This window comes from Electrophorus electricus, chromosome 5 (genome assembly GCF_041902795.1).
Source record: "Electrophorus electricus isolate QZ-2024a chromosome 5, ASM4190279v1, whole genome shotgun sequence".
In the NCBI taxonomy this organism is placed as follows: domain Eukaryota; kingdom Metazoa; phylum Chordata; class Actinopteri; order Gymnotiformes; family Gymnotidae; genus Electrophorus; species Electrophorus electricus.
This window is the reverse complement of record NC_137501.1, coordinates 7,589,982-7,616,986: the sequence shown is the minus strand read 5'-3', so window position 1 is coordinate 7,616,986 and position 27,005 is coordinate 7,589,982. Positions and strand designations below refer to the sequence as shown.

General features: G+C 40.0%; 1 protein-coding gene across 6 annotated transcripts in view; it reads right to left on the bottom strand.

Moving 5' to 3' along the window:
- The window catches only part of edil3a (EGF like and discoidin domains 3a), a 112,269-nt gene that overhangs the window by 5,515 nt on the left and 79,749 nt on the right, over positions 1-27,005 (bottom strand). For all 6 annotated transcript variants that reach the window (XM_027015065.3, XM_027015066.3, XM_081714070.1 and 3 more), the window contains 3 exons: positions 26,293-26,437; positions 25,273-25,457; positions 8,876-9,031 (listed from right to left, as the gene is read on the bottom strand). In XM_027015065.3, the coding sequence (XP_026870866.1) occupies positions 8,876-9,031; positions 25,273-25,457; positions 26,293-26,437 (486 nt within the window). The remainder of the gene's footprint in view (positions 1-8,875; positions 9,032-25,272; positions 25,458-26,292; positions 26,438-27,005) is intronic.

The following is a 27,005-nucleotide window of genomic DNA, read 5'->3' as shown; positions in this document are numbered from 1 at the left end:
TTCCCATCCAGCTTGGGTTTCTGCTGTCTGAGGTACTCACTAAGCACTTCATCACTTGGGACCATTTTCCTGGTGTACTCCTGGATCTCTGATGTCTCATCCTGGATAAGGGGTCTGATGTTCATTGCTGATTGGCCCCCCTCCTTCCACTAAGTCTATAATCTCAGAGTGCTGGATTTTGGATCTCTCCATGGATTGTGAGGAGATTCCTTAACTTGATGTCAGTGGCTTCTTTGTACTCTTTTGGCCAGCTGATTATGCCAGCAGGGTATCTTATAACTGGTAGAGTGTAGGTTTGACAGCCCAGATCTTGTTCTTCCCATTAAGATGACCTCTCCGGACTTGTCTCACTCTTTTTAGGTATTTGGCTGTATCTGCTTTCCTTGTGGCTTCTTTATGATTCTCATTTGCCTGTGGGGGGCCAAGGTAATTACAGATGCCCCGAACATTGGTATGTTACCTTCTGGTAGTATGATCGCCTCAGTTCTAGCTATCTCCCCTCTCCTTGTAAACATCTGATTACACTTGTCCAGTCTGAATGACATTCCAAAATCATTGCTGTATATCATGGTGAGATGGATTAGGTAGACGATATCTCAATCATGTCTGGCATACAGATTGATGTCATCCATATAGGGGAGGAGGTAGCTGATGATTGCTCGATTCCGTAGCGAGTATCCGTAGCCTCTCTTGGTGATGATCTCACTCAGGAGGTTCAGGCCTATGCAGAGCAGCATGGGTAAATCCCGCACTTGATGATGATTCATGCTATTGGCTTGAAGTTGTCCTCTAGAGTTGTTTTCCACAGCCCTATTGAGTTGTTGACAATGGCTCTTAGAGTCCTGTTGATGTTAAACATCCTCAAGCATTCCAGGATCCATGTGTGGGGCACTGAATCATAGGCTTTTTTGTAGTCAATCCAGGTGGAGCACAGGTTGGTCTGTCTGGTCTTACAGTCTCAAGTGACTGATTTATCCACCTGTAGCTGGTGCTTGGCTCCTCTGGTATTCTTGTCAATGCCTTTCAGGGCCCCACTCATGTATTGAGCATCTTTGACCAGTCTGTATCTGGGGTCCTGCCTGGTGTGGTAGATTCCAGCCTCTATTGATCTTGTATTCAGAGCTTGTTCCTGTGCTGCCATGATTAGTGCCTCTGTTCTGTCTTTCAGTCAAGCCTTTTCCAGCCTTTGGTAGGATTTCTCCATATCAGTCACTTACATACCATGTCTACTCAGCTGCAGTGATGTCTGACAGGAGCTTCCATCTGGTGCAGAGGCAGGTTATTGGCTGGTAGTTGGATGGAACTGCCCCTTTTTGGGCATCAATCAGGATCAGAACTGTCAGCCCTTCAGTTAGCCATTCAGGTTTTGATCCATCCATTGGTTCATTTGTGCTGCCAGGCGCTCATGGAGCGCAGTTAGCTTCTTCAACTTGTAGGTATAGATCAGTCAGAGCCTGGAGCTGTCCAGCTCTTCGTACTTGAGACCCTTTCTTGGAGATCTGCTAGTGTGAGGGTTAATGGATCCTGTTCAGGGAGGTAGCTCCCAACAACTACTTTCTCTCTCTCTCTCTCTCTCTCTCTCTCTCTCTCTCTCTCTCTCTCTCTCTCTCTCTCTCTCTCTCTATATATATATATATATATATATATATATATATATATATATATATATAGAGAGAGAGAGAGAGAGAGAGAGAGAGAGAGAGAGATATAGCATGCTCCTTAGGAAGGCCAACACCTACTGGGTGTTTTATTTTAGCTTTTATTTTATACTTGGTTTTATGTTATTTAGCGCCATTATAATATTTAATTTAATTTGTAAATCACCTTAAAATTTGGAACAGAAATGAAAACTGCTGTGTAAATAAATAATAATAATTAATATTTATTAAAATCAAGAAATTAATATGATAAAAAAGGAAAATGGCCATTATGCTGTGTGATTTGTAGGTAATTAAATGTTTATGTAGACTTAATTGAGCACCAAGTTGAGTGTAATATAGACAAAGTGTGCCTATGAGTGGTATCAGATGAGGCCCATTCTTATTTCAAATAAACGATTCTTATGACAATTTAAACAGGAGGTAATTGAAATCTCACTTGTGTTAAATCCACTGGACTAGGCCTGGAGATTCCCTTACCACAGATACATTATCAAAGGCAGATAACAACTGAATTCAACCCCTGAAAACCACACTGATGTACACACTGACAACCACAAAGACCTTTCCCTATCACAAATCTGTCCATGAGTCTCTGAGCACTGCAAAAATTCTAGCAAATGAGACAGCTCCCTTGGTAGAGCCACGCTGAGTAACGCTGGTGGTTGACAAGTTGTTTTCAATTGCACTCATGCCCTATACTTCCTACTCTCACATGATTATACAAAGAGGGACCTGGCCCAGCATTTATAAATCACATCAAAGGAGGTGAGTGCTGATTCAAGATCAGTTTATGGTGCCAGGAAGCAAGAGCTTGCACAGTGCTGGGTGTTATCTGATCCCACATTAGTGCACCTGTTTGATGACTTGGTAGCAGCGCTTTGGAAATATCAGATAAATCTCTGCTCCACACAATTGTATGTTTACGATTACTGCACACAAGTCGAAGGAGCATTAGGTAAGGGCACAGGATTAGAGCTGAGTCAAGAAGCAGTTGTGATATTTTTTTCACATCCAAAGGGTGAGATATTGTTAGGGAAAGAGGATTGCACCACAGGGACTAAGTATCACTTCATAGCCTCTTCAGGGCATGAGGCTGCTTGGCTCGTAAACATGGCCTTTGAAGTGGGCCCAGCATATGGAGCTCGTTCCCATGGCGAGTTGCCTGCGTCGCCAGCAGGCACAGGGAGGATCTCGCAGGTCCCTCTGGATGACTGTGAGGAGCTCTCCTAATCTGCTCGATCAACAGCAGCTGGCTAAGAAAAGGCCACTGCCAAAAAGTTAATGAGAGAACGAGACTGACATTTGTCATCTGAGAATGTCAAATAACAGGGTTGTCTTTGAAGAAAACGGTGTTCTTGAATTCAATGTTTCATGAGTCATGAATCGTGAGTCCTGATACAGAAATATAAATACTGCAGGATCAAAGCTTGGTTCCTAGTTCTTTTTTCATTATTGGGCTGCACTTATACACATCTGTTAATACACTATGACAGATGAATAGAACAATAGATGTTGAACAATAAACTTCTTTTGTCCTGCTCTTGTGCTTAGGATTTATTTTTAATAATGTCCTTTTCATGAAATGTTCCAAAAAGAACATTATTGTATGATAGTGGATTGCAAAAATTAGTTATCTGTAACCCCTACTTAACCTCAAAATATATGGTCTTTGTGTTCACATAAAAAGAGGTAGTAGAGCAGAGGATGGCAAAGTATGGCACTAAACAACTATTAAAGCATTACATGGGATTTTCAGTAATAACTGGTTCTGAAGAGAGGAAAGACACCTAAAAGACAAATGCACAACAATTGTGTCAAACATTTAAAAAGGCTTTGTATATAAGCCGTTTAATTAAAAGGAAAAACGTGTTATTCTGACTGAGCCATTAAAGCTGCTCAGCTGCAGGCTACATCGCCTTTTAATTGGACAGTGTAAAAATAACAAAGTAGCTTTATTCTTTGTGTATGAACACTATGGATTAAAAAAAAAACCGAAAGATCTAAAAGCAATGGAAGTATAAGACAACATGCTCAGTCAAAAGCAACATATCAACTTTAGTCTTTTAAGTAAAGTGTAACCACATGGCCTTTAGCTCTATTCTTATATTAGTATAACACTCACATTATATATTTTATGTTATCTCCTTCTGTGAATTGCTGTGGTAAATGACTGTTGCCAAAAATTACAGAAACTTTGAAAATGATTCTAGAAGTAGCTGTGATAGAATTAGAAATAATTATTAAAAATATTAATCATTGCTGGTGCTTACTCATAGGAGCCTATGTTTCAATGTTTTGTTCTACTCGCAACGTGCAAAGATTCAGACATCCAGTGCTCCACTTTTGATAAGATAAGCAATCAACAATGTCTAATCTGCTCTCATCTTTGTTATATCTCAATCTGCATAAGCAATTATTTGCATGTATCTCTATATCTGCCATCTCATTGTGTCGACAGAGATTACCAAAGACAACCATCATTTTAAGATACGGTGAAAATCAAGCTGAAACATTTGCTCCAATGACTTTTTTTTTACTAGCACCTGCTCTTTAACATGGCTAGTGTATTTCTATCATACGGTCACACATAAATGTCAAGCCAGCTCATGTCACATGGGTCTCCTGGGGGTTGGCAGTGTCTAATCCAAGATGAGATGTGCTGGTTGAGAGGTGAAAGTTAGCAAAGGCTGAGCAGGTGCACAGGAGGTGGTGCTGATGGCTACAGGGTGGGTGAGTCCCAGGGCTTGTCACCCCCAAGCCCCCCCTCCACCAACAACACTGTACAGTTAGGTGACAGTGGCATTAGTGGGTGGTGGTTATTTGCTATGACTGGTTTGCACAGTCATGCAAACAGCAGCTAGTTGTGCTTGCTTGGTACACTTTCATAAGACACAGTCTTTACTGGTGCTTTGGTGTTACAAGTCCTTGTTTGCAGAGAGTAATGATAATACAGTAAGGCAAAACATGGTTTTCAACACAGGTGGGAAAGCTAAATCAAGTTAATGGACCATTAAAGCAATATCTTATAACCAATAAAGATGGATGGATGGGCTAAAATTAATTAAATTAAATTAAAAAGTAGATATTATAATGCTTATTTGAATTTGACTAACTTGCAGTGATGGGAACAAAATTTTAAGTAAAAGAAAAATATATTCCCTTTAGGAAAGTAATACAGTTTAGTTCACTCTTACAGAATAATTTTTTCTTTTTGCCAGGTAAAATTGGTACCTTCTGTCTACTTGGATTTATCTACACACTGGGTTGAGAGGGGGCAATTCTGGAGTGTATCTTCACATTCATTCTTGCATTAATATCTAATAATATACTGGTGCCATTGTTCTATAACTGGAAGAGTATGAATTGCTCCAAGACTCAGGATTCTGGGATCTATAGCTCCACTGCTAATACTCAATTCTTTTTCATTTTCTGCCCACTGAACAATCCTCTTGTTCTTTCACATCAGCTGAAAACACTTGCTGTGTCAAAACATTTTCCAGGAGAGGCGTTTAAATGACACCACAGGCTAAACATAAGTGGTCCTTGGGAAAATATTCTTTATGAGTTCAGTTATATTATTAGATATAATTTGTCAGTCAGCCAGAGACTACACATTTAAATGAGAAACATTATTATGAAATACTGATAAATATACTATGTAGAATTTATAACTATATTTATATTTTATATGTATATCTATATAATATTTATAATTATTTTTATTATAAAATACCATACAGAACAAAAATAGGAACATAGACACAAATCATTTGTCTGAAATAATGACCACATGACGTAAATACTACACTACAATAAGGACTACAATAACTTGAAGTATAAGCAGTGTTCCAGTTTAAATTAATATTTCTGTAAAAATCTTGCCAATGATCCACAAAATACAGGCCACACGAACAGTGAAGTTGCACTTAGTCTAGAGTATTTGATGACATTTATGTTTAACACAAAAATGGATACTGGATGCCTGTTTATACCCTAGGATTTATTTTACTAGTGTTAACACACAGAGACATGCAGTTTGGGCAGAAAACACAGACAGACTTAACATCAGAGGTGTCTTTGTTTGTCGGCAGCATGGGTCATTTGCTGTAATGCAGTCTGTTCTAGTGCTAGTAAAACTGAATAATCAGTTTAAAGTGTAAAAGAGTACACTTGGGCAGGTCAGGGCTGGACCCTAACCCCTACAGCCAAGAGTCAAATCAATGGGTCTTACAGCTTGTCAACAAAGCGACCTTAAATTCTACAGGTTAAACCATTTATGAAGTGCTTCTCTTATAAATTACTTCAAGGAAGATGGAAAAAGGTTTCAGTTATGATATAATAAAAAAAAACAATGCACGGGATAATATGGTGCAATAAAACAGGGAGGGCCACTGGAGAAATCAACTAAAATGACCAAAAACCTTCCTGTAGTGTCATGAGAGCTTAGATCTTCGGACACCTTCAGCTGCCTGTTCACGTCTTCACATTCTTCACCTACAAACTCCCAGAACTTTAAAAATGCCATGGACTGTTAATCAAACTTGCTTTTTTGAACTGAAGAGGGAAGTAAAATACAACCCAATCAAAGCTGATCTTGACCACATGAACTTTACACCTCCTATGAGTGTTCTCTGGGGGGAGGACCTAGAAACGCCTCGTGGTAGAGGGCTGACTCATCGGCAGCTAATCTCATGACTGGAATTTGTTTACTGCCTCCCGAAGTGCTGTTGACCGCTCTCACCAAGAGGAAATGCAATTTTATGGAGACTAATTAACTCTTTGTCACTGATCCTTGCAAAGCTTTAAACACCAACCAATTACAGCCACATCTGTTATTGTACCAAACATCAGATCAGAACTCTTGGGAGAATGCAGACTTGAGGGAATTTTCAAAGAAGCCTTCGTTTCATTTGTCCGTTCTGAGGCTTCGTGGGCCTACTGCTGAGGATACATTGGTTGAGTTGACTGAGCTGGAGGCAAAAAAAATATTCCTTTCAGCTCCCTGAAGGCCCCTCCAGCTTGATAAAAAAAAAGCTGTGGGAAGCCTTGAAAGTGATCATTTACTCAATGCCAATAGGCCCTGAAAGGTGAAAAGAGTTGCAAGAATACCTGAAACCAGGCAGAACATGTGAACAGAATAGAGCAATACAAAACGGCTGCTCTCGGTAATTTGGCCTTACTGCCTAGTTTCATTTCCATTTTCATTTCAGCATGACACTCTTTTTATTTCTTTCCACTCTGTTTAACACAGCAAGACTGACATATTTGCTAAAATATTTCTAATATGGCCGTCATCATTAATCGTGTTGAACTTAGCCATAATTTAAGTAAACTAAGCTTTAACTTAAGTAATGTATCTGCCTTTTATTTTCCATCTCTCACCCTTACCACTGTGCTACTGTATGTGTTTTGGTACTGTATAAAGAATATTTCCAGTAATATTTCACAGTGATTGGGACTAACGGGGAAAGTGGATATGTAAAAGGCTGATGGGCCAGTCCAGCTGCTAGAGATGTGCTGCTAGAGATGTGCTTGAGGCCCCAAAATGATTTGAAGCATCAGCAGGCAAATTGGCTCATTCCTGTTCCTCTTCATTCACCATTGTTTGACACTGGGTCACCAGCCTGGAATGGAGATGCCTTATGCCTTATAAATTCTTTATGAATTCATGTTCAATTGAACCTGTGTACACTGGTTACCTTTATTATTGAATGCAAAGAGAGATTTTGTGGGACCCTAAACAAGAGCTAGGCTAGAACATCAATGCATTTTCAGAAACTGCAACTTTTAACTAGCTTTTCTTTTTCTGTAGAATTTAAATGTTTTTAAATAAAACTAGGCTAATGAAGAGCCTGTTTTTCAATCTGAAGAGCTAGGTCTGGGAATGTTTTTTCCACCACCTCCACTGTTTGAGAGGGCTCTCTTTAATATTTCTTATTTTTCTTTAAAGATTTGTGCTTCGCTGAGCTGGCCAAGGCGTGGGTCTAGCTCCAATCATCCAAAACTGTCGATACCCTTCATCTTCCCCAGTGGATTCTCTGGTTTTATGCCAGCCATAGACCCAAGACAAAACATCATCTTTCGAGGCAAAATTAACTTGTGAAAAGACAGTGGTCTGTCTGACAAATGGTTTTGAAAATAAGCCATTTATTGGAAGTGTAAAAATGGCGAGTATCCAGTGAAAGAAGTTGTATTTTAGAAAGGTCTCCTGTCATAGGCTGCATTTATTTCTGTTTTAGGGTCTGAGGGTTCCATTAAAATTTTTATGTACAGTTCATTCGTTTTAAGGAGCAGCAAACTGGATTTAAAGAAGAAAATAGTCACAAACTCTCCCTGCACTACTTCCCATATCAGTGGTCCACGGTCTGCAGTTCTGGAAGATCCTTCCACAGATGTACGCACATGCTGGACAAAGACAATACTATACTTCTACATTTCCACATTGTCATGTGCTTCGAAATATACTGAAAAACACACTGGCGAAGCCTTGATGTATCATGGTTGAAGATCAACCTGTGTGTTACCAACCCAAATTATTTACATTTAATGAATCTCAGGATTTCAGTGATTCATCAAAACACCCGTAAAACATTCATTTCCAACATCTGAGATTGGTCAGGAATGCAATATATCAAATTTGTGATTCGTTAGAGGGCTCATTGGCACAGTGCAGCCTGCTGTGATAACAGCATTGCAAGCTGCTGAATCTTGCGATAACGATTATTAACAAATGATACATTGTGCAGCACTAGCTGGAGAGGCATAAACAAGATTTCTGGCATGCTGTCAGCCAGGGCTATCAGATGGGGCTCTTATCTGAATGCAAGTCAGTCAGAGAAAGGGAGGTGCAGAAAGCAATGAAGAAAAGCTCCGATGCTCTGCTCATGGATGCTAAAGCTAGAGATAAGAAAGGCTGGCACTGGGGGTAAGAGAGTGGCCTTGCGAAGCCTTTTAGCTAAATAGGGTTTGGCAAGAAAGGGTCTTCACATCATTTGGGCTCCATGCTTGACTGTAGATGTCATACTTTGTTAGTGCTTTTTTTTCTTTAGAAGGAGAAAAGTTTTATCTTTGAAAGTTTAAAGAAAGATCATTGACAGGGACTTGAAAGCTTGAAAAAAAGTTTTTTTTAAGGTGGAACCTTGGTATAAAGAGTTGCTCTTTGGCTGTGTAAAGGTCTTGGATACCATGACAGTATGATAATACAATAAGCATACCTTATCTTTCTTTTGTTTTTCATCTTGATATACACGCCATCTTTCGCCGTCATTGCTAAAGGCCACCTTGTAGGAACCCACAAATTGCACGTGGCCAAAATCTTTTGCACCCTGGGTAATGACACCAGTGATCTTGGTTGGCACGAGCATGTCCACCTGAAAAAAAGAATGAGAGAAAGAGAGAGACAGAGTAAGAAAACAAAAGAGTGAGAATAGCATTGAGAAGAGAATTGCCTTGCCATTTAGAAACATTGGGAGGTTTGATTCTTTCAACGCGATCACCCTCAGCTCTAACTCCACATGAGGGCTCTTAAAAACCCTGTAAATTCATTTTACAGGGCAAGGGGAGGGCTTCTTCAGTTATTCACAGCATATTGAGCAACAAGGCTAGGCAATTGGGCTCAGCGGAAGTGAAACGGCTATCCACAGCAGCTTGTTGGACGGGGTCTGTGATAGTTTTTAATACTTGCTCACTTGCTCCAAATTCTTTTTAGCATGTTGTGTGGTTGGTCGCATTGGAACTGTGCATCTATTTATTCAGAACCCCAAAATGCTGCATGTCATGTGAGTTCAGCTTTAAGTAGTTTTAAGGCAAAGCTATAGATGCTCCATGGCAGACATGGTTTCACAGCAGTTATTATTTGACTTTTTGGCTTATTTAAATATTCTTATATTAATTTTACCACAAACCTGTATCTAAGTTGCTAAATGGGGAGCTCAAAGGGGAACCATTCTCCTCATGATGATAAAGACCAGGCAGTTCAAGCAGTTTATAAATGGAGTTTGTGATAGCAGAGCTTTCAGTCATGCCTCCATGTGAATGATACACACATGAGCTGGACTGCAAACACTCAGCCAAGTTTACCAAAGGAATCAAAACAATGGCTGTATCCTGCTTACTCTGATATAGTAAAGCTTTTAAAATCATTCTGTATATATTTGTGTTGAGACTCAAAAGTAAAGGTCATATAGCTCATTTGCATTCATACGGTCTATGGCGTAACATGATGAGTCTCTCAACTACTGAATGCACAAGTAGAGTTAATACACTGAAAATGAGATGCAGAGCCCTACAACAGCTGAACAAAAAGACAAACCAATCATGGGAGTGCATTTGTTTTGTCTGACTTTTATATATATATATATATATATATATATATATATATATATATATATATATATATATATATATATATATATATATATCACACTTATATGTCATGGCAAGAAGAAGAGAAATGAGCTTCCAATAAGTGGATTCTTTTTTTGTAGAATAAGAAAATAAATTACACTCTATTTAAATCCACGAATAAAGATTTTCAGGACAGAAGCAACTCACAAGTAGTTGCGACTAGGAAAGGGAACAACATGTAGTGGCATATGGTCTGCGTTGTTGTGGGCTCTGTCTGCTATTGTTACTAGGGCTATTCAAAGGCATGTGTGGCAATGGCAGAATGCATGGTTGCCAGCCAGTACCCAAAGGCGCCGAGCAGGAGCTTTAAAGACCCCAAAGCCCATTTGGCTGGTCAGTGCTTACACTGCAGAAGAACAGGGTCTTCCCCTTGCTTTTTTCACAGACTCAGCTGAGGCTAAAGGGGGAAAATACCAAGCAAAATGAAATTAGTCACGGATAGAATTGTTGGCTTCCCTCAGCAAACTTTGCACCATCCACATGCACCCAGAAATAACTACAGACATGATTGGTAACACTAGCTAGTAAGTTTGAATATAATACAATAGATGTAAGATATATGGTATAAGATACATAGCCCAGCAAATAATAATAACAATAATAATAATAGCAACTAATGATCACACATAGCTGGCATTTATTTAGTTGACAGTTGTAGCTCATGGTTAAGGTACTTGACTTGTAATTGGAAGGTTGCTGGTTCAAGCCCCACTGCTGACAAGTTGCCACTGTTGGGCCCCTAAGCAAGGCCCTTAACCCTCAGGTTGTACTTACTCATAATTGTAAGTTACTTTGGATAAAAGTGTCAGGTAAATGTATTGGCATTAATAACTGAAAGACATGTAGGAGGTTTTCTGTATTTTTATTTCATCATTTGAGCCATGACCTTTCTTAATTCCTTTAGTGTCAAATGCCTTTGGTCCCCTCAGCTGCAGTCTAGTGTAACAAACCAACTTCACTCCTGCAGTGCAAGCGGAGAAACTGTGCTTTGACCAGTGATCGATGACACTACTAAAAAGTAACAAAGAATCATGAATTTGGCAACAGCTCCAGAAGCATGTCATTAAGGGTTAAGCGTCACAGCCTGGTCCGATGGACAGTCAGAGTAATCGCTGTGCATGCGAGTGGTGAACAAAGTGAGCTGGAAATGAACAGGAATGCTGAGCCAGTCATGCGAGGCTTTGATTACTTGACACATGTGTAGCTAATCTCGCTCCAACCAACGAGGCTGACAAAACAAAAGAGGGCCTTGGAGCAGGACACGTAATTGCTGTCACAGGTAGCTATCAAAAGGAAAGCGAGAAAAAAAAGACTCCATTTACAGCATTGCCCTGTACCTCACAGCACTGAATTAAGGGGAAAAAATAAGATAATTAGCTTGTGAGATGCCCTCAGTCCTGAAACCTCCCTTCCCCTGCTCCCTCCTGCCTGTTTTCCATCCCTGGCTACATTGACTTTGAAGACTGTGATGGCTAGCTTGGATTTCTGGGGCTGGTCTCATTAAAAATAAATAAATAAATAAATGGATAAACCAACAAATCGATTAACAAACGGATAAATTAATAAAAAATAATTCTTAGGGCGCAGCAAGGTGTGACGGACTACGCTTCGCACGATACTGTCACCAGTGTAATGCAACAATTGTGCTATGAGAAATGGCACTGCTTGTGTTTAGATGAGGAGGAGATAAAGGAGAATGCTGTCTTCTCACAGAGATGAGAGCCAGAGCACAGCAGTGCATTCCAGAGTTTAATGTGATACTTAGTACAGGAATATGAGCAACCTCCCAGTGTCATGCAGCAGATCCCAGTTATGAGACACAAGAAATGTATTAATAGAGGGGAAATCCAAAACAGTGGTGGAGATACAAAAACAGGTCAATATCTAGATCAAGCAAAAACAGTGCAGATGGAATGGGTTTACGGTAAAATGGGAAAACAGTCCCAAGTAGTGATAACCAGAGAGCAGTCTGATAAGGCAAACAAACCAGAGGGGAATAGGACTAAGAGAAAATCAGAAAATAGGGCTAAGACAAAAACAGGCAGAAACTGGTCGGTAACCAAAGAAACAGACTAGAAGAACGCTCAGTATGCAGGAATGGACGAAGTCAATACTTCACAAAGAGTGAATGAATAACGACAGGTCAAATAGGCAAAGGGAATTAGAAACAGGTGTAGGTATTCAATAAACAGGGGAGGCAGAATGCAGGAGCTGGCTGTGACTGGTGGGTTTGGGGCAGGTGACTGATGGGAAACCGAGTCAGGGGCAGGGAGTGTGACACCCAGAACATTGGTTTGGAAGTAATCAAATAAAACTGACTTCATATATGCATATTGGGCTATGGTAGTTTGCGGAGTGTTCCTGAAACTAGCATAATTTGCTTAATTTCCATACTTTCCATATACTTTCATGACTACTGGTGAACAGACACTCGATTTCCACATTGGGACAATGCTATGTGCACTTCTTTGATGATATGCCCCACTCAGCCATAACACCATAACACAGGTTTACTTCAATTGGCAATAAACTAAATCCAAGTCCAATACGTGACACTGAAACAAAACACACGAGTCATTTGCCTTTTCAAAAAGCGAACATGGTTTATGTCAGTCTCTGAGGCAGCCATTTTGAGTTCAAGCAGAAGTATTTCAGCAGGGATTAGGTTTGGCCACATGACAAATTGGACATGTCCTGTGCCCTAAGGCTTAGCTAACGGCACACTCGCCCTCATAAAGTGACAGCTTTGTACGCCATACATGGGGGAAATCCAGAGTTGTACCCTATGGACACAGTAGACACAGCTACCTGTAAAGGAAACAAGCAACAATGATGTTGTTTATTCAACACATTCAACTGGTGTTTTATCAGTAGAAATGAAATGGCTGCTTGTTTACTTTTGCCTGTTTCTTTAAATGTCTACAAATGGTTGCACCAAATGTTTGCCATGCCAAGATTTTTAACTGTTGGTCATTTTGTAGCACGGGTTCAGTCCAGAATCCTCCTTCAGATAGGTGAAGTTGCACTGGCATTAATTGATGCTAAAGTAAAAGTTTGTGCTGGATTTCTTATCTTAATGGGAAAGAAGCTAAAATTAGGAAAGAGATCATATCTGTTTAAACTGTTTAGAATTGCTGAGGGAATAATTGCCGTCAACAAGAAGGCAAGTGAGACAACCCTTTAAAACAGGTTGAGCCAATTAGTCCCTGGTGGTGTACAATTTGCATGCATCAAGCAAGTCCTTTCAGGCAATCCACACATTTAAATTTGCTTCTTGTCATCCCGATGTTTAACAAAGTGAATGAAAAGCAAGAATTGGGGGGGGGGGGGTGGTGTCAGCATTTTTGGATCCGAGAGAGAAGGGGAGTGAGAATGACACAGGTTGATACACAGGGTGGGGGGAAACAGAAAGGAAGAGCCAGCCAAAACATTTTCATGTGCAAAAGCAGCTCCAATTTGGAGCCGGTGCCCAAAGTCAAATGAACTCGACAGCATCTCAGCTCACTGCAGGCTTTTTGTTCATGCATTATTTACACAAGCGAACCTCAGCTAAGTGCCCTACAGAAGATGACTCATGCATAAAATACACCATTGTGAAAGGAAACACCAAGAGAGTGGACATATTCAATTAAGAGCGAGTGCTAAATCAAAGAATGGGCTTTAGTTAATGCTAAGTAAAACGCTACACTTCCCCATCAGCTCGAATATAGTCATTTGGGTTAATGCAGCAGGGTCTTTAATAGAGAATTCTTCTACTGTAAAACCCTTCCTGTCCATTTGGCTGTAATGGATCCACTAAAGGGTTTGTGTCCTAGAGGGGATCAATCGTTCCAATCAGCCTTGCTTTATATTCGCTTAGGCGTTTGAGATGATTTGCAGGTCGGTGAACATGTTGAGTAATCGCACTCAGGTAGGGGCTACTTCAAGCCTGCACTGGACATTGGCCAATACTGTTAAGCTACACTTAAAGCCATAATGCTTAATTTCAGTCCTGGAGTGCGAAAGTCTGTCTCAGGTGATATCCAGCCCAAACAGACCTTATTCAACTCTTTGTTTAATTTACAGGTTTAGTAGATGCATAACAGCCAAGAAATCATAAAACTCTTCTGAACTCTGGCCTAGGACAGAGGTGGGGTACCCAACACCGAAATACTTGATCTTTAACAGATCTTTGAATGTAATCTTTTTGTTCAATCATTAAATTCGATCCATGTTCAAATTGTATTCTACAGATAGGTCTAGATAAGACAATTGTTTTAATGGGGACATCGAATCTTAAAGTAAGATCATGCTGGTATTCTTGTCATGCAGCTTTTATGTATAGGAATCTCCACTGCAGGTTCTTTCACCCTAGGTTTGCCTGTTGCACCTTTGACTCCACCCTGACCCCTGCCATTCCCCCCCCCCACACACACAAAATATCACACAATTTGCTGCTGAGGTTAATTAAGGACTTATTAGAACTCAATATATTCACCATTCACCATTTGTGCTTTATTGAATACCATTTTTTATGTGTGTTACTGACTCAGAGATTTATTTTCTGGTCCCTAACATATCCCATTTTTATCCTTTTCCTGAGTTTGGTTCCTTCAGCTTGGAATTGTCTACTGCAAGTTTAGCCCACTGCCTGTTTTCATGATGCCTGATGGATAATGGACTAAACTTGGTGCATGTATGCAGTCTACAGTTCATGTGTCCCATAAACTGCAGTTGTGCCATTTCAGCAGTTTCATTTTCTGAGTAGATACAATGGAGGTACAATGGCAGAGCTCCTTGCCTGTGATGTTCTTACACAATTAAGGTGCATTGTTAAACGGTAAACAAAGCAAATGGTAAACAAATGTTAATGGAAACAGGTGCTGTACACACACAGCATGATTGCAGGCCTGGTTTATTCTCCTCAAGCTATCACATTAAATGGTGCCAAACATTAGTAAGCATGCTTTATTACCTTAGTTTATTACCTCACCTTTGGAATTTTTAAATTTCCTATCCAGGGCATGTACATAGAGAATTATCCATACACAAATGCAGAATTTTGGTCTTTATGTTGAGATTCACAGAAAGCAAACTTACTGAAACATGAGTCAGTTCACATAAATGTGATGACCGCAGCGAAAACAGTTGGGGATGTTTACACAGTAATAAAACCGCAATGGGAAGAATGAACAGAAGCTCAGTGCAATGACATAATCCATTTAAGGGTGACTGGTGGAAGAAAGGAAGCAGGTTTGAAAGTGAAATGTGAAGAGACAGGCACGTTCCATTCGGCCTGCGGTAAAAAAAATTATTTGGCAGCTAATCACATTAACAGCCTTGCTGATGGAAACTGAAATGGGAAAAGGGAAGCATAAATGAGAAATAGCTAAATTTCTGATAGCATTTTGGCAAAATGCACTTTGTTTTGTTTATTTTAAGTAGTACTTCTGACTAAGCAAATAATAGTGACAGAATTTCTGTCAAGCAACCAATCTAATTTGTTGAATGAATGAATGAATGAATGAATGAATGAATGCAAGAATAGTTAAAGAAAATCAATAGTTAACACAAAATCAAAGTAAGAAAATATATTTTTCTGCATGAATCATTAATCGTTTCATCCAATATGTCTAATTCATACCAGGTCATTTTACATTTCATCCAATATGTCTAACTCACACCAGATAATATTACTTGTCATCATAAGCCAAAATCTCCAGTCATGAGCCCACAGAACACTGCACTAAACTTCTAGACTAAACTGAAATGCACAGTATGTAATTCAGAATAAGTTATTTGGTTAAAATGAGCAGATGAACAGAAAGATTTATGCAAAGCAAATGCTATTTATGTGAATGCTACACTCTGTCAATAACTGCTGAGCAGGTAAAATGCCTCTTTAGCCAAAGTATATTGGGATAGATCACTAGGCACGTGTGTAAAGGTTTTCCTTATTCTTCCTCATGAAAGTGTTACTCCCTGCTTGCTAATTGTATTGGAAACCTGAAGACTGCATTGCATGGTGCCTTTCAATTAGTTTAGCAGGACAACATGGCCACGGGTGGTGGTAGAATCGATTCCTCTGCACGGCAGGGTAATAAGACACATAATGATCAAAAAAAGTCAGCACGCCTGGCTGTGAAGAATGCGTTTGAACCCACGGCACACACGTCAGATGCTCATGGTTTTTAGTCAAAAAACTGGGGCCAAAGCCAACAGCGATTGTCTTTGACCTGACAGGTAAAAATGGCAGAGCGAGGTGCCCTTTGGACAAGGCGTGGCACATTAGCGGTGCATTTCGCGCACTGTTACCATAAATCCAGAACGGCAGTTGCGGCCGCTCTCCTTCGGCTCCAGCCGCAGTGCGCTGTCTTTCATTTTGCATGCGTGACATTTAATCAAAAGAATGGCTTTCAGAGGATTTCTGAGACCCTCCCATAACCTATGTAGATGCACTTTTTAAACTCAGGTGGTGTTCTCCATATTTACTGATGTTTATTTTTTCTTCCCTTTCTTTCTTGTTCGAATTGGACATCTAGTTCATTCGAGGATCTGGTAGCACGGCTTTTGAGTCAGGAGCAAAGAACAGTTATGAGGAACATCCTATACTAATTTGATGTCGGATGCCCTCATCAGGTGAAACTCCTTTCTAACCCTGAAGCCATTAGGGGTTGTTCTCTGATTAACACAAACACATGTTTCTGTTAGCAGAGTTGCTGGTGTTAATCAAGGCTGTGCAATCTAGCAGGAATCAATCCTGCAGGAATCAATCTAATTAATGTCCCAGGCTTTCACTCCTACACTTGGGCAAAGGCTCAGCAATTTGTAAAAGGGCTGACACCTCACCAGCCTGTATGGGTTAGCGTCGACAGCGTGGGCATACTGGTGCACCTGGCTTTCCGACAAAGAAACACAAGCATGCATACATAATAATAACAAACACTGCCTACAGCAAACATTATGTAATCAGGAAACAGCTCTTGGGATTTGAAATAAGTTAAGTAAATGGAACCAAAAAAAGTATGCTACATTAATAAATTATTTTAAATGTGTGCGCGCGCGCGCGCGTGTGTGTGTGTGTGTGTGTGTGTGTGTTAAGACAACAATGGTAATAGAAGAGCTGAAATTGCATGCATGTTTTACAACAGATAAAAACAATATAAAACCTACTTTAGTATGACACAAAAGGACAGTTTGATCAAACCCGAGTAAAATCCTCCTGAGATGGATCTTTCTGCAGAACAGCAGGACTCTGGTCACTTTAATTCTCATTACTCTTAAATTAGAAGTTAAAACTTCATGAAAAAGTTTAGGGTCTTTTTTTAATGATCCATGCATGGGGAACTGGTTTGAATAAAAAGGTATACCACTGGATATAGCCTGAATAGAATAAGAAGTAGAAGTAAAAAATGATTGTATTAAATCCATTACTCTATACCAGTGGTAAAAAAAAAAAATTGATGAGAATAACAAGCACATAAGGCAATGTGAGAACAAACCTACATAATGGTTCATTTTTCTATGGATTATTGCTCCATTTCCCTTCTCATTTGGATCACTTACTATTTGCAAAATACAGATAAATGAACGCCTCAGCTGCCAGAGGTGTAGTGTTAAATCAACTATGCTACATTAATGACAGCTGTATAAGTTACGGCGATGACTGCAATACATCAGAGAGGAGTCACGGTGGGTTGTGAGTCCAGCTTTGAACTGTGGGTAACATTAACGAGGGCCAATTATGAACTCACGGCCGTAATGTGGGAGGTTGGCTACATCAGAGAAGTGTTAGAGGCGGGCCTAATTATGTGTGTGGCTATGAACAAGCCGTCACACACATTTATCACCATACAGGAGATAACTAGCCGAGAAAACATGGAGTAATCAGACGCCAAATGAGAAATGAGAGGGGAAACTCACAATTGGCTTCAAGCAGCTTGCTGGTGACCTTGGTCAGCTATGGTGATGCAGAGGATGGGTCAGACTCATGTAGCCTTACAATTACGGGGCAATTGCTCCGACCTGCAAAATTGCTCGATTTGATTACGATTTCTGACATGCTGGCGATGTTTTCTATGACAACATTAAAATACACAATAGTGTAGCTCAGCATTTTAAAAATTAAGTTAAATGGATGAAAAGGGACTGAAAGGGGATCCCACATGTCCTGTTTCACTTGTTAATATGGACTCTGATGGGTATTTTTTATAGGAAGCTTAAAAAATCGGATTTCTCAGGAAACTGTCTCAGGAACAGGAATTCCAAAAACCATGGTCAGTGTGACAATACATTCCTTATAACTATAGAAAGCTAAGCTTTGCACACTGCTACAGTGAAATAAATTGGTATGTTGACTTGTTGTTTAGTCTTTTTTTTTGTTCACAAAAGCAAGGGGATTCAGTAGGACTCATGTAGCCTTACAGTTACGGGGCTTGTGTAGCCTTACAATTATCCTGTGTGGTATTTGTTCTTGCAAGCTGATCCAAGATCAGATATGACATTTTATTTAAATACAGATATGACATTGGCAAGCTTGAAAATGAGTTGATTTACATTTCCTATGAGTTCAGCTGTATGTAGATAATTAATGTGGATACAAACAATATTAAAAAAACATATACCACAACTGTGTGCTCAACATTTCCAGAATTTTAACAAAACAAGCAGAAAACTCATGTTTTGAGGGTAAATGGCTTTTTTTTTTAAGTAGACTAATCTAAGGTTTGTTACATTATGGAGATGATGTAGTACAAACAGCATTTATATGAATGGAAAACATACTGCCTTAGGAACTAGTTTGAGCTTTCACTCATCCTGTGACAGTTCCACTATACAGTAAGGCTGGGTGGCTCCTGAGGTCAGTGCATTATATGTGTAAATGAAATTCAGAAGATAAGATATTGTGGGAGACAATGGACAATGGAAAGATAATCATGTTACTCTTTTATTTCCAATGTCCAAAAATTTAAATATGTAAAGAAGTAAGGACTCAGTAGAAATATTTTAGTTGAATTACTTTTAGTTCTGTTTTTATTTTAAACAACAGAAATACACATCTTTTAAAAATCCACTTCTTTAAATATTATCAGTTATATAAAAAAAAATCCATTAAACATAAACCTTTGCATAATGTGACATAATGGTGTCAACCACACCGGCTCAAACACAGCTGACTGACAAATGTTGGCGTGGTCTGCTATGCAGGGTTAGTGCAACTGTCCCTCTGTCCTCTGATCTTCACATTGTGACCCTTGAAACTTGAACCAATCCATGCAAGACAAGGTGTTTCAGTGCTAATGTGTAATCTATATCTGAGAGATCATTTCATAGCACCTTTACAATAATATAAATAAACATCAAGTTTATTCACATTAGTTGGGCGATGAAGCATGCAACTGCCTTCTGCTCCAGGCATGTCTGAGAGATGTGGGGTGAATCTGCACTGGACGAAGCGTGGGATTGCAGACTGGACTTCACACAAGAGGAGCTATTACGCACATTCTACAGACATTCTGCATAATCTACCTACCTTTTTCCTCTCTCTCTCTCTCTCTCTCTCTCTCTCTCTCTCTCTCTCTCTTTCTGTATCTTTCTCTCACTGTGTGTCTGTTGTTATGCATTTGTCCTACGAATATCAATAATCCTTTTGGATACACTATATATATTAGGCAAAGTAACGGCTGTCTAATTTTTAATCTGTTGGTACTGAAGGAGAATTTGACATGCAGAATGCATTTCACCTGATGAATTTACCCCATCATTGTCTTTGTAGTATTTGCCCAACTTCTGCATAAACTAGATGGGAACTGAATGGCTGCTTCCAAAAGAGTCCTTCCAAAACCCCCCAGAATTAAATGTTTATTATTGTAGGAGCCAATCCATTAGGTTCCGCTAGCAATCTGGCACGGAGAGCCAGGCGCCTCTGTGTGCCTGGTAACTAAGTGATAGTGCAGTTGCAGGGCTGTAAAGAAGTGTTGAGGCGCTCGCTGGCAAGACCCCACACTGTGTGATTTGTGTGTTAATGTGCGTAACTGGCTAATTGGTCTCATCCAGCTGGAAGCGTGAGTCACCTAGCCTGGGCTTCCGAGAGCCTTGCCATCTCATCCCGAAGCATCTCAAAATAAAGCTCTTGCTTTGCGATCACACTCACTTCGTGGCTGACCACGATCATGCCTAGGAAGGTGATCAAAGGTTGCTGGAGTTCCGGATGCCGAATTAAACCGCAATGCATCTTTGTAGACCTAATAATAATCTGTCTATGTTACGCACAAGGAAGAGGACACACAAGTCAAAGAAGAGCACAGAGAACCGATGCAGAATCAAGGTCCTTCTGAAATCAGGGCGAATTCATGGACTACAGGGGTGGTTGTGTATGTTGTTACAGGTTGTTATAAAAACAAAAACAAAGTAACCTACCTGGAGCCATAAGGAAAGAGCCAACCAGCTCCATATTTTGAACAACTGTGATCAAGAGTAGGAAGAATCGGTCCACTTCTACCTCATTTATTTATTTACTGGTCTTTGAGCTGTGGGGCTTGAACAAAATGTCTTTATCAGTGACCAGTTCCTTCCTCTACAAAGGCCTGGACCATTGCAACTACAAAGCAGTAGCTTGCAGCACGGCCTGGTAAGTCCATCTCCAGACAGCGTAGCTGTGCAGACCTGTCCACCATCAGTGTTCAAGAGCAGAAGCTTGGAGTGGATACTATCTTACAGTCCATGGAGTCTATTTTATTTTTATTTTTTGTTTAGTGGTGCAACCGCTCCTCTTTCAGCTGGGACATCCGTAGTGCTGAGAGGCAGAGATGCCACTTAGGCGGGTCCTGAGTGGCTTTATAATGAAGATAATAAAAGTGGAAAGGAAGATGGGTCAGTTGCTGTATGTGTTACAAGTGTACCGAAAACCTTAGGGATGATTTAAACACCTCAACTTTGAATTTGATGATATGGTAACTTGAGATTTTAGACCTGGCAAGAAAAGAGAGTGAGCAGAATCTGGCATTAAAATAGGACTTAGTGAAGCACAAAATGCTGTAACTTGTGCCAACACAGCGCTTTAGGGGGGCAATGTAAACCGTAACTGCTTTGCTATTTGTGATTTGGGAATCATTTTGTCTACAAGCCTACTTCCCAGAGATTTGAAAGCCAGAATAATTAGACTACCTGTGATACATCTCTGTCAAAGGCTGCAGGTCCTCAGAAGATAAAAGGAAATAAATAAATAAAATAAAAACCATTCAGTCATGTCACACATGACCTCTGGCTAAATGCGCAGAGACAATGAGCGCTCTAAAGCTGCTGCATAAATGGACCACTTTCAAAGGCGTCTGCTCAGCCATTCAGACAAAGCTGCCATCCTCTTCCAGCGGCATTTACAAGATGCATTTCTGCGTCTCTTCAAGGAGTCATTTGATTATTGCTGTGTAGCGCAATACTGCTAGTAACAACAATGAATGATGTTTTAGAGAGCAAAGCAAGGCATTAGTGGGACAATTTTCAAATTCTGAAGACAGGTTTCTCACCTATGTTTTACATCATTTGTCATTCCAAATGAGCCTCTGTTAAACTAACATATGCAGTGATGTGAGCCTGCTCAAACTCATTCGACATGTAAACAGTTTATAATGGTTAAGATTCAATCGATCAGTAGATGAGCAGAACCTCACCCTCCTGGAAAGATGAGGGCTGAAGCCTGTCAGTAAGAGACTCTGGTTTAGAATCAGAGAGGCAGTAAAGCACAACTGAGAAGGTAAAATCTGCTTGTTTTAGGAGGACCAGAAGCAGGAGGGGGAAAAGTTGAAAAAGCAATGGCTCAAACAGGAGGTACCAGTCTGGATAGGATGCTCAGGAGGAGCCCAGGCAAAACAGATTCATGAGCAGAATAACTTGCTCATGTGTCCCTTTCTCTGAGGCAGAAATGTCCAGAGACCTCCTGTCCTTTTGGAGCAATAAAGCGTAATTGGTTTCTGCCAACTGAAGCCAGGCTTGTCGACGGGATTTATTAACATGACGTTGAATGTGCATGCCTCGTTAGTGTTTAACTTTGGTATGATTGATGGCTGTTTTAAAGGGAAGAAGCTTGGAGGGGAGCGTGTGTTCCAAGTAAACAAGACAGTGACTTCGTGATTTTTTTAGTTCAATGCGACATTTATACTGTCATAGCTTTTCGGTGCTATACTTGGAATAAGGCTTAAAATCTATATACCTGTTGATTTTATTTTAGTTGCCCCCAGACCTCACTCCTACTACTGTCCTGATTTTGCTCCACATTACCAACTATGGCAGTTCTTTCATGAACAGCAACAATCAACTGACAGGGAAATCCACGTGTTGAGTAATGGTGGACAGGCATTATACCATACAGTATGGCTAGGGCTATCAATAATTAGTAGATTGCTGGAAAATGGTCTCCTGATTGATTAGTTACGTTGCTGCATAGGTAGGAAGGTTTTTTCATGAATAGAGAAAAAATGTCTGAAATTCTACATTCAGAAGGCATGAGAATAGCCATTCTTAAAAAAAAACAACACAAAACAACCCCCTGAATTTTCATGGCACCAGAGAACAGGAATGGCACATAACATGAAGAGCAAACAGCTGCCAGAATGAACCGGAGAATTATCGGCATTGCTGAAAATCATTAACAAGAATGCTGGCTAGGGAAATAAAGAGTTCTTTGTAATACTTTGCAAAATCTGGTGATAACAAAGAGGACTACCTTTAATTGGAAATGACTATATTTTTTTTAATCAGAAATGTGCAAAATATGACCTTCTTTTAGGCTGTAGGAATAACAATAAGCAACTTTAGATGAGCCTCAATTATCCAGCACTGCCTAAATTGGTAATTAGTGTATTGAGCCAAAACGCTCTGTAAAAACCATATCAAGACAAGGGACCATCGGTTCTGCTAGGACATCTGGACTTCAGCATATGAAGACATCACCTCCTTTACGTCAGCACTGTAAGCTACAGGCAGAAGCATCAGGATTAGTTAGCATACTTCTGACCCCACTAATAATAATGCAAAAAATAAAGAAATATATCAGGTAATTCAAAATAATAACGGATGCGTGGAGAGTGAGCTGCAGTACTTCAGCCTGCCACTGGGTCAAGCGTGTGCAAACAGGCGTGTTCTGCTTGACTGGACTCTCTCAGAGAAGCTCGCAGACTTTTTCTCCTTTAGTCCCTGCAGCAAAGCAGTTGACTTGATTAATTGCAATACTTAATTTGTCATTAAGCTTGATTAATTCCATTAATCTTTCGAGTTGGAATTCGCTCTGTAATGTCACTGATAATCGATTATTCACCATGGCAACTGTTCTAGAAAAGACATTTAGAATATCTAGATCTCGGTCTCATAGAGTTTGCATGATTGTGAGAGAATTTCCATTTCCATGAAGTGTAAATATAGAATTTTCTATATAGCTTATGTTTTGCAGTAATAAAGTATAAAGCTTTAAAAAAAAAATATGGTTACCATTTTGGACTGCCACAATTTGCATAGTGTTTAAATCTGTATTGTAGAATGCTGAATCTGCACCTGTAGTGGCTTTTACAGACTAACACTTCTGGGTTTTGTCAAGTATCACAGCTAATTTTGCTCTACTGGGTTTTGTCTGTAATATAAATTGTTTGCTAGGCAACAGAATAAAATGGCGCATCAAATTAAATTTAAAGTAGAGCAGACAAATAAAATCTACCACCAATTAACCAATTTACAATAAACTAAAATGAGCTTTGTTAATAAAGATTGGCTGTGCTTGGCTGGCTGACAAACCCTGCCTCTTTCTTTGCCCCCCTCAATCTGTGATTAGTGATTTCACCGAGTCTACCTGACAGAGATGAAGCTGGCTTTCAGCTCCAGACGAATGTGCGTGATTAGGCCAAGCACTATGGATCTGGTGCTGGTGTGCCAGCTTTAGCAGGAGCCTAGAGGTTCATCGCACTCACAGGCTGAAGGTGAAAAGGACGATTGCTGAGCTCACACCACTCGATCTGCTGGCATGTAAAAATTCACTGTTCCATTCACACAATTTTGATTCTCATTTTTTCCATCAAAATTAAAATCGTTCTGAGAAGTTTATAATATGTGCTGTGTGTTGGAATCATAGATGGTGAAAGCTAGTAGAAGCTAGTTGTTATAGGTAGGCATATAAAGATTGGTGGGTAAAACACGCCTTTAAGAAGCTTTACCAGTCAGTGCTAACAGGAAGTACAATATGCTACAACTGGGAAAGTTTAAAATTAAACTTTACAGTAATATTCATTGTTCATTGTTATGTTATTATGCTTGGGTAAAGTTGATAAAGTGTATGTGGTCACAATGCAATGACCCAAAACACTTCCAAACTGTGTTCTTAGTTCTAGGTGTTTGTCGCAAAACTGCAGCACCAGCACAGCTCCTGGCTTATTGCACATAGTGAGAAATGGTGCTTGCCAAAGACCTGGCTGGAAGTGATCAGTTACCATAATGAACAATGAGTGAAGAGCCTGACAATAGCTCTCTGGAAGTGGAGATAAGAGATGGTTTGCTGTGGTTTTGTTGGAGTGAGGTAAATGGTGTTAGCTCTAGTCCTACTTTCCCAGGCACGAACCCACATGCCTGATTTAATGCCCGGTCATAAACATCCAGCATGATCGCAGCAAAGCTGTCTGGCCAAGGGAACTCAGAAGTAGTAAAGAATGCCCTGCAGCCTGTTTTAACTGCAGGGTCTTTAACATCTCACATCCCGTGTTGATTCAACTTGCTTTCAGTGGACCTAAAGAACAGGCAAACACTGCTCTGCTAGTGGCCCAGGATTATCTCAGTTCTGTTATATCACTGGCTGTTGCTTATTATATGAATATTTATAATATTTAGATATGTTTTAAGAGGGAGTGTCACTGAAGATCTGGGTCAAAAGCGCAGAACAATGTTTTTCATGGTTTTAAAAGGATTACAAGCTTCTGGAAAACAGTAATTCCAACTAAATACCCAGATGTCAAAACCAATCTAGAAGTTGTGATGTGGAAGAAGACAAGTATGGGGGAAAAAAAACAAACAAAAAACAGTCCTGGTTTTAAATGGCTTCTCACTCACAAAACTTCCAAAATGCTGCTGCTTCTTCCTCTCTGATGACGATTTGCCTGCGTGTTAAGCACGGCAGCCTGACTGTGTACTTGGTAGAGTTAATGTGCAGCCAAACAAACTGAAATGCACTGAGAAGCAGAGGAGATGGTACCTGCAGCCACTGGGACTGGTCACTGTGGCCGGCTGTCCAGGCATTGACCTTTCCCTGCTTGTCCAGCCGAGCTTTGCCGGGCTCCCAGGCGAACATGTCCATGTTGAGCGTTCGGAAAACGCTGGATGCCGTGATCTGGTAGTCCTGAACATGGCCAGATTTCATGCCCAGTGGCTCAGAGCATCCTGCAAAGAGGAATTGCATACAATTAACCCAAGGCTCAAGGCCACTACAGCAGACTGGATGTCAAACATGGAAATCGTCCCGCACATGCTGGGTGGGTTTAAAGCTCCTCCACTCAAATAATCTTTAGCAATTGAAAAAGCATTGCGGAGGAAAATGGACACTGTTGGGGCTGTTTAGACATTGTTCCACACTTTATCAAGGTGCTGTGCACAGCAACTGAATGGAAGCCTGGTTTAGCCTGAGACCAAAGTTAGAGATTATATTTTTTGGAGGAGCCTTTGCAGTAAAGACGATACAGTCCATTAGCCCAACTCCACTAAGATGAGGAATGTGGAGTTGGGGTAGATTTTCAGGATTCAGGATAACAAATTGGCCTTGAACTTCTTCACTTATGGCCTTTGACATTGTTACAAGGCTGCAAAATATTTTCTTCCCCAGACGTCTTTTAAAGCATGGGCACAAACAGTAGCAATGAAAATGCACATTAGCATGCACAGATGTTAGTTGTCATAAGAAAACAACATGTAACACTGTGTACACTCTTACAGGTATCCCTACTGTATTGAAATATTTCAGTATAATATAGTGTGACGACAGTATATTCACATTTAATTTCATTATTAATTTTTCAGGTTCAGTATTATGAAACTGTCATAGAAATATGTTTTTCTAAAACTGCTAAAAGAGATTTCTTTAACTAAGTTTTGGTAATGAGTATAAACAAAATAACAGTTTGTAATAATAATAAAATAATAATAATAATAATAATAATAATACTAAAATAATAAAAAAAGAGTTCCAACCCATGAGTTCCAACCTATGGTGGAAACTAACCTGACAGCTCACAGCCTAAAAGCTCCATGCGAAGGGTGCAGTGTCTCCTGCAGACCTGGGGGTAAATCCTCACGTACTGGGCCTCGACGGGTGGTGTGAATGAGATAGCTGAGGGGGTGTTGTTGTCAATGTTTCCCCGGAAGATCTGAAAATTGATGGCATGATAAAGACAACACAAATATTGTTGTTGTTCTTAAAGGTCTTACCAATCATGGCCTGTGTTGTAAAGCTACTGAAAGCAGTTGCAATTGCTGTACAATGGGGACTAATGCATTGAAACAGGCTATTGTGACTGATGTGACCTAAATTAGTATTTAATGTTAGAATTGATAGATAGAAGAACTGCTGAGTAACTCCGGGAACAACAGGCCCTCTAGTTCTTGGAACATCCCTGTCACAAAGCCAATAAACAACATTAATAAACAACTTCAAGTTCACCCATGCAGCATATGACATCAGATAGACAATTTAACACAATGACACGGAACAAGAAAAAGAACATCCCAGACAAAAGCAGACAACAACATAACAGAGAACAGCATTTTTCACCCATAGTTATTAGAGGAGATTGTACAAAAAATTACATTAGCAGTGGAAAGAGAACCTGGCTGATAGGAGATGCAGGGAGGGGTTCCATCAAAAATAATCACCCATGCCCGGCATCACCTGTGGCACTCCTTCCTCTCCAAACAGAAGAAAAACTCTGGGCTAAG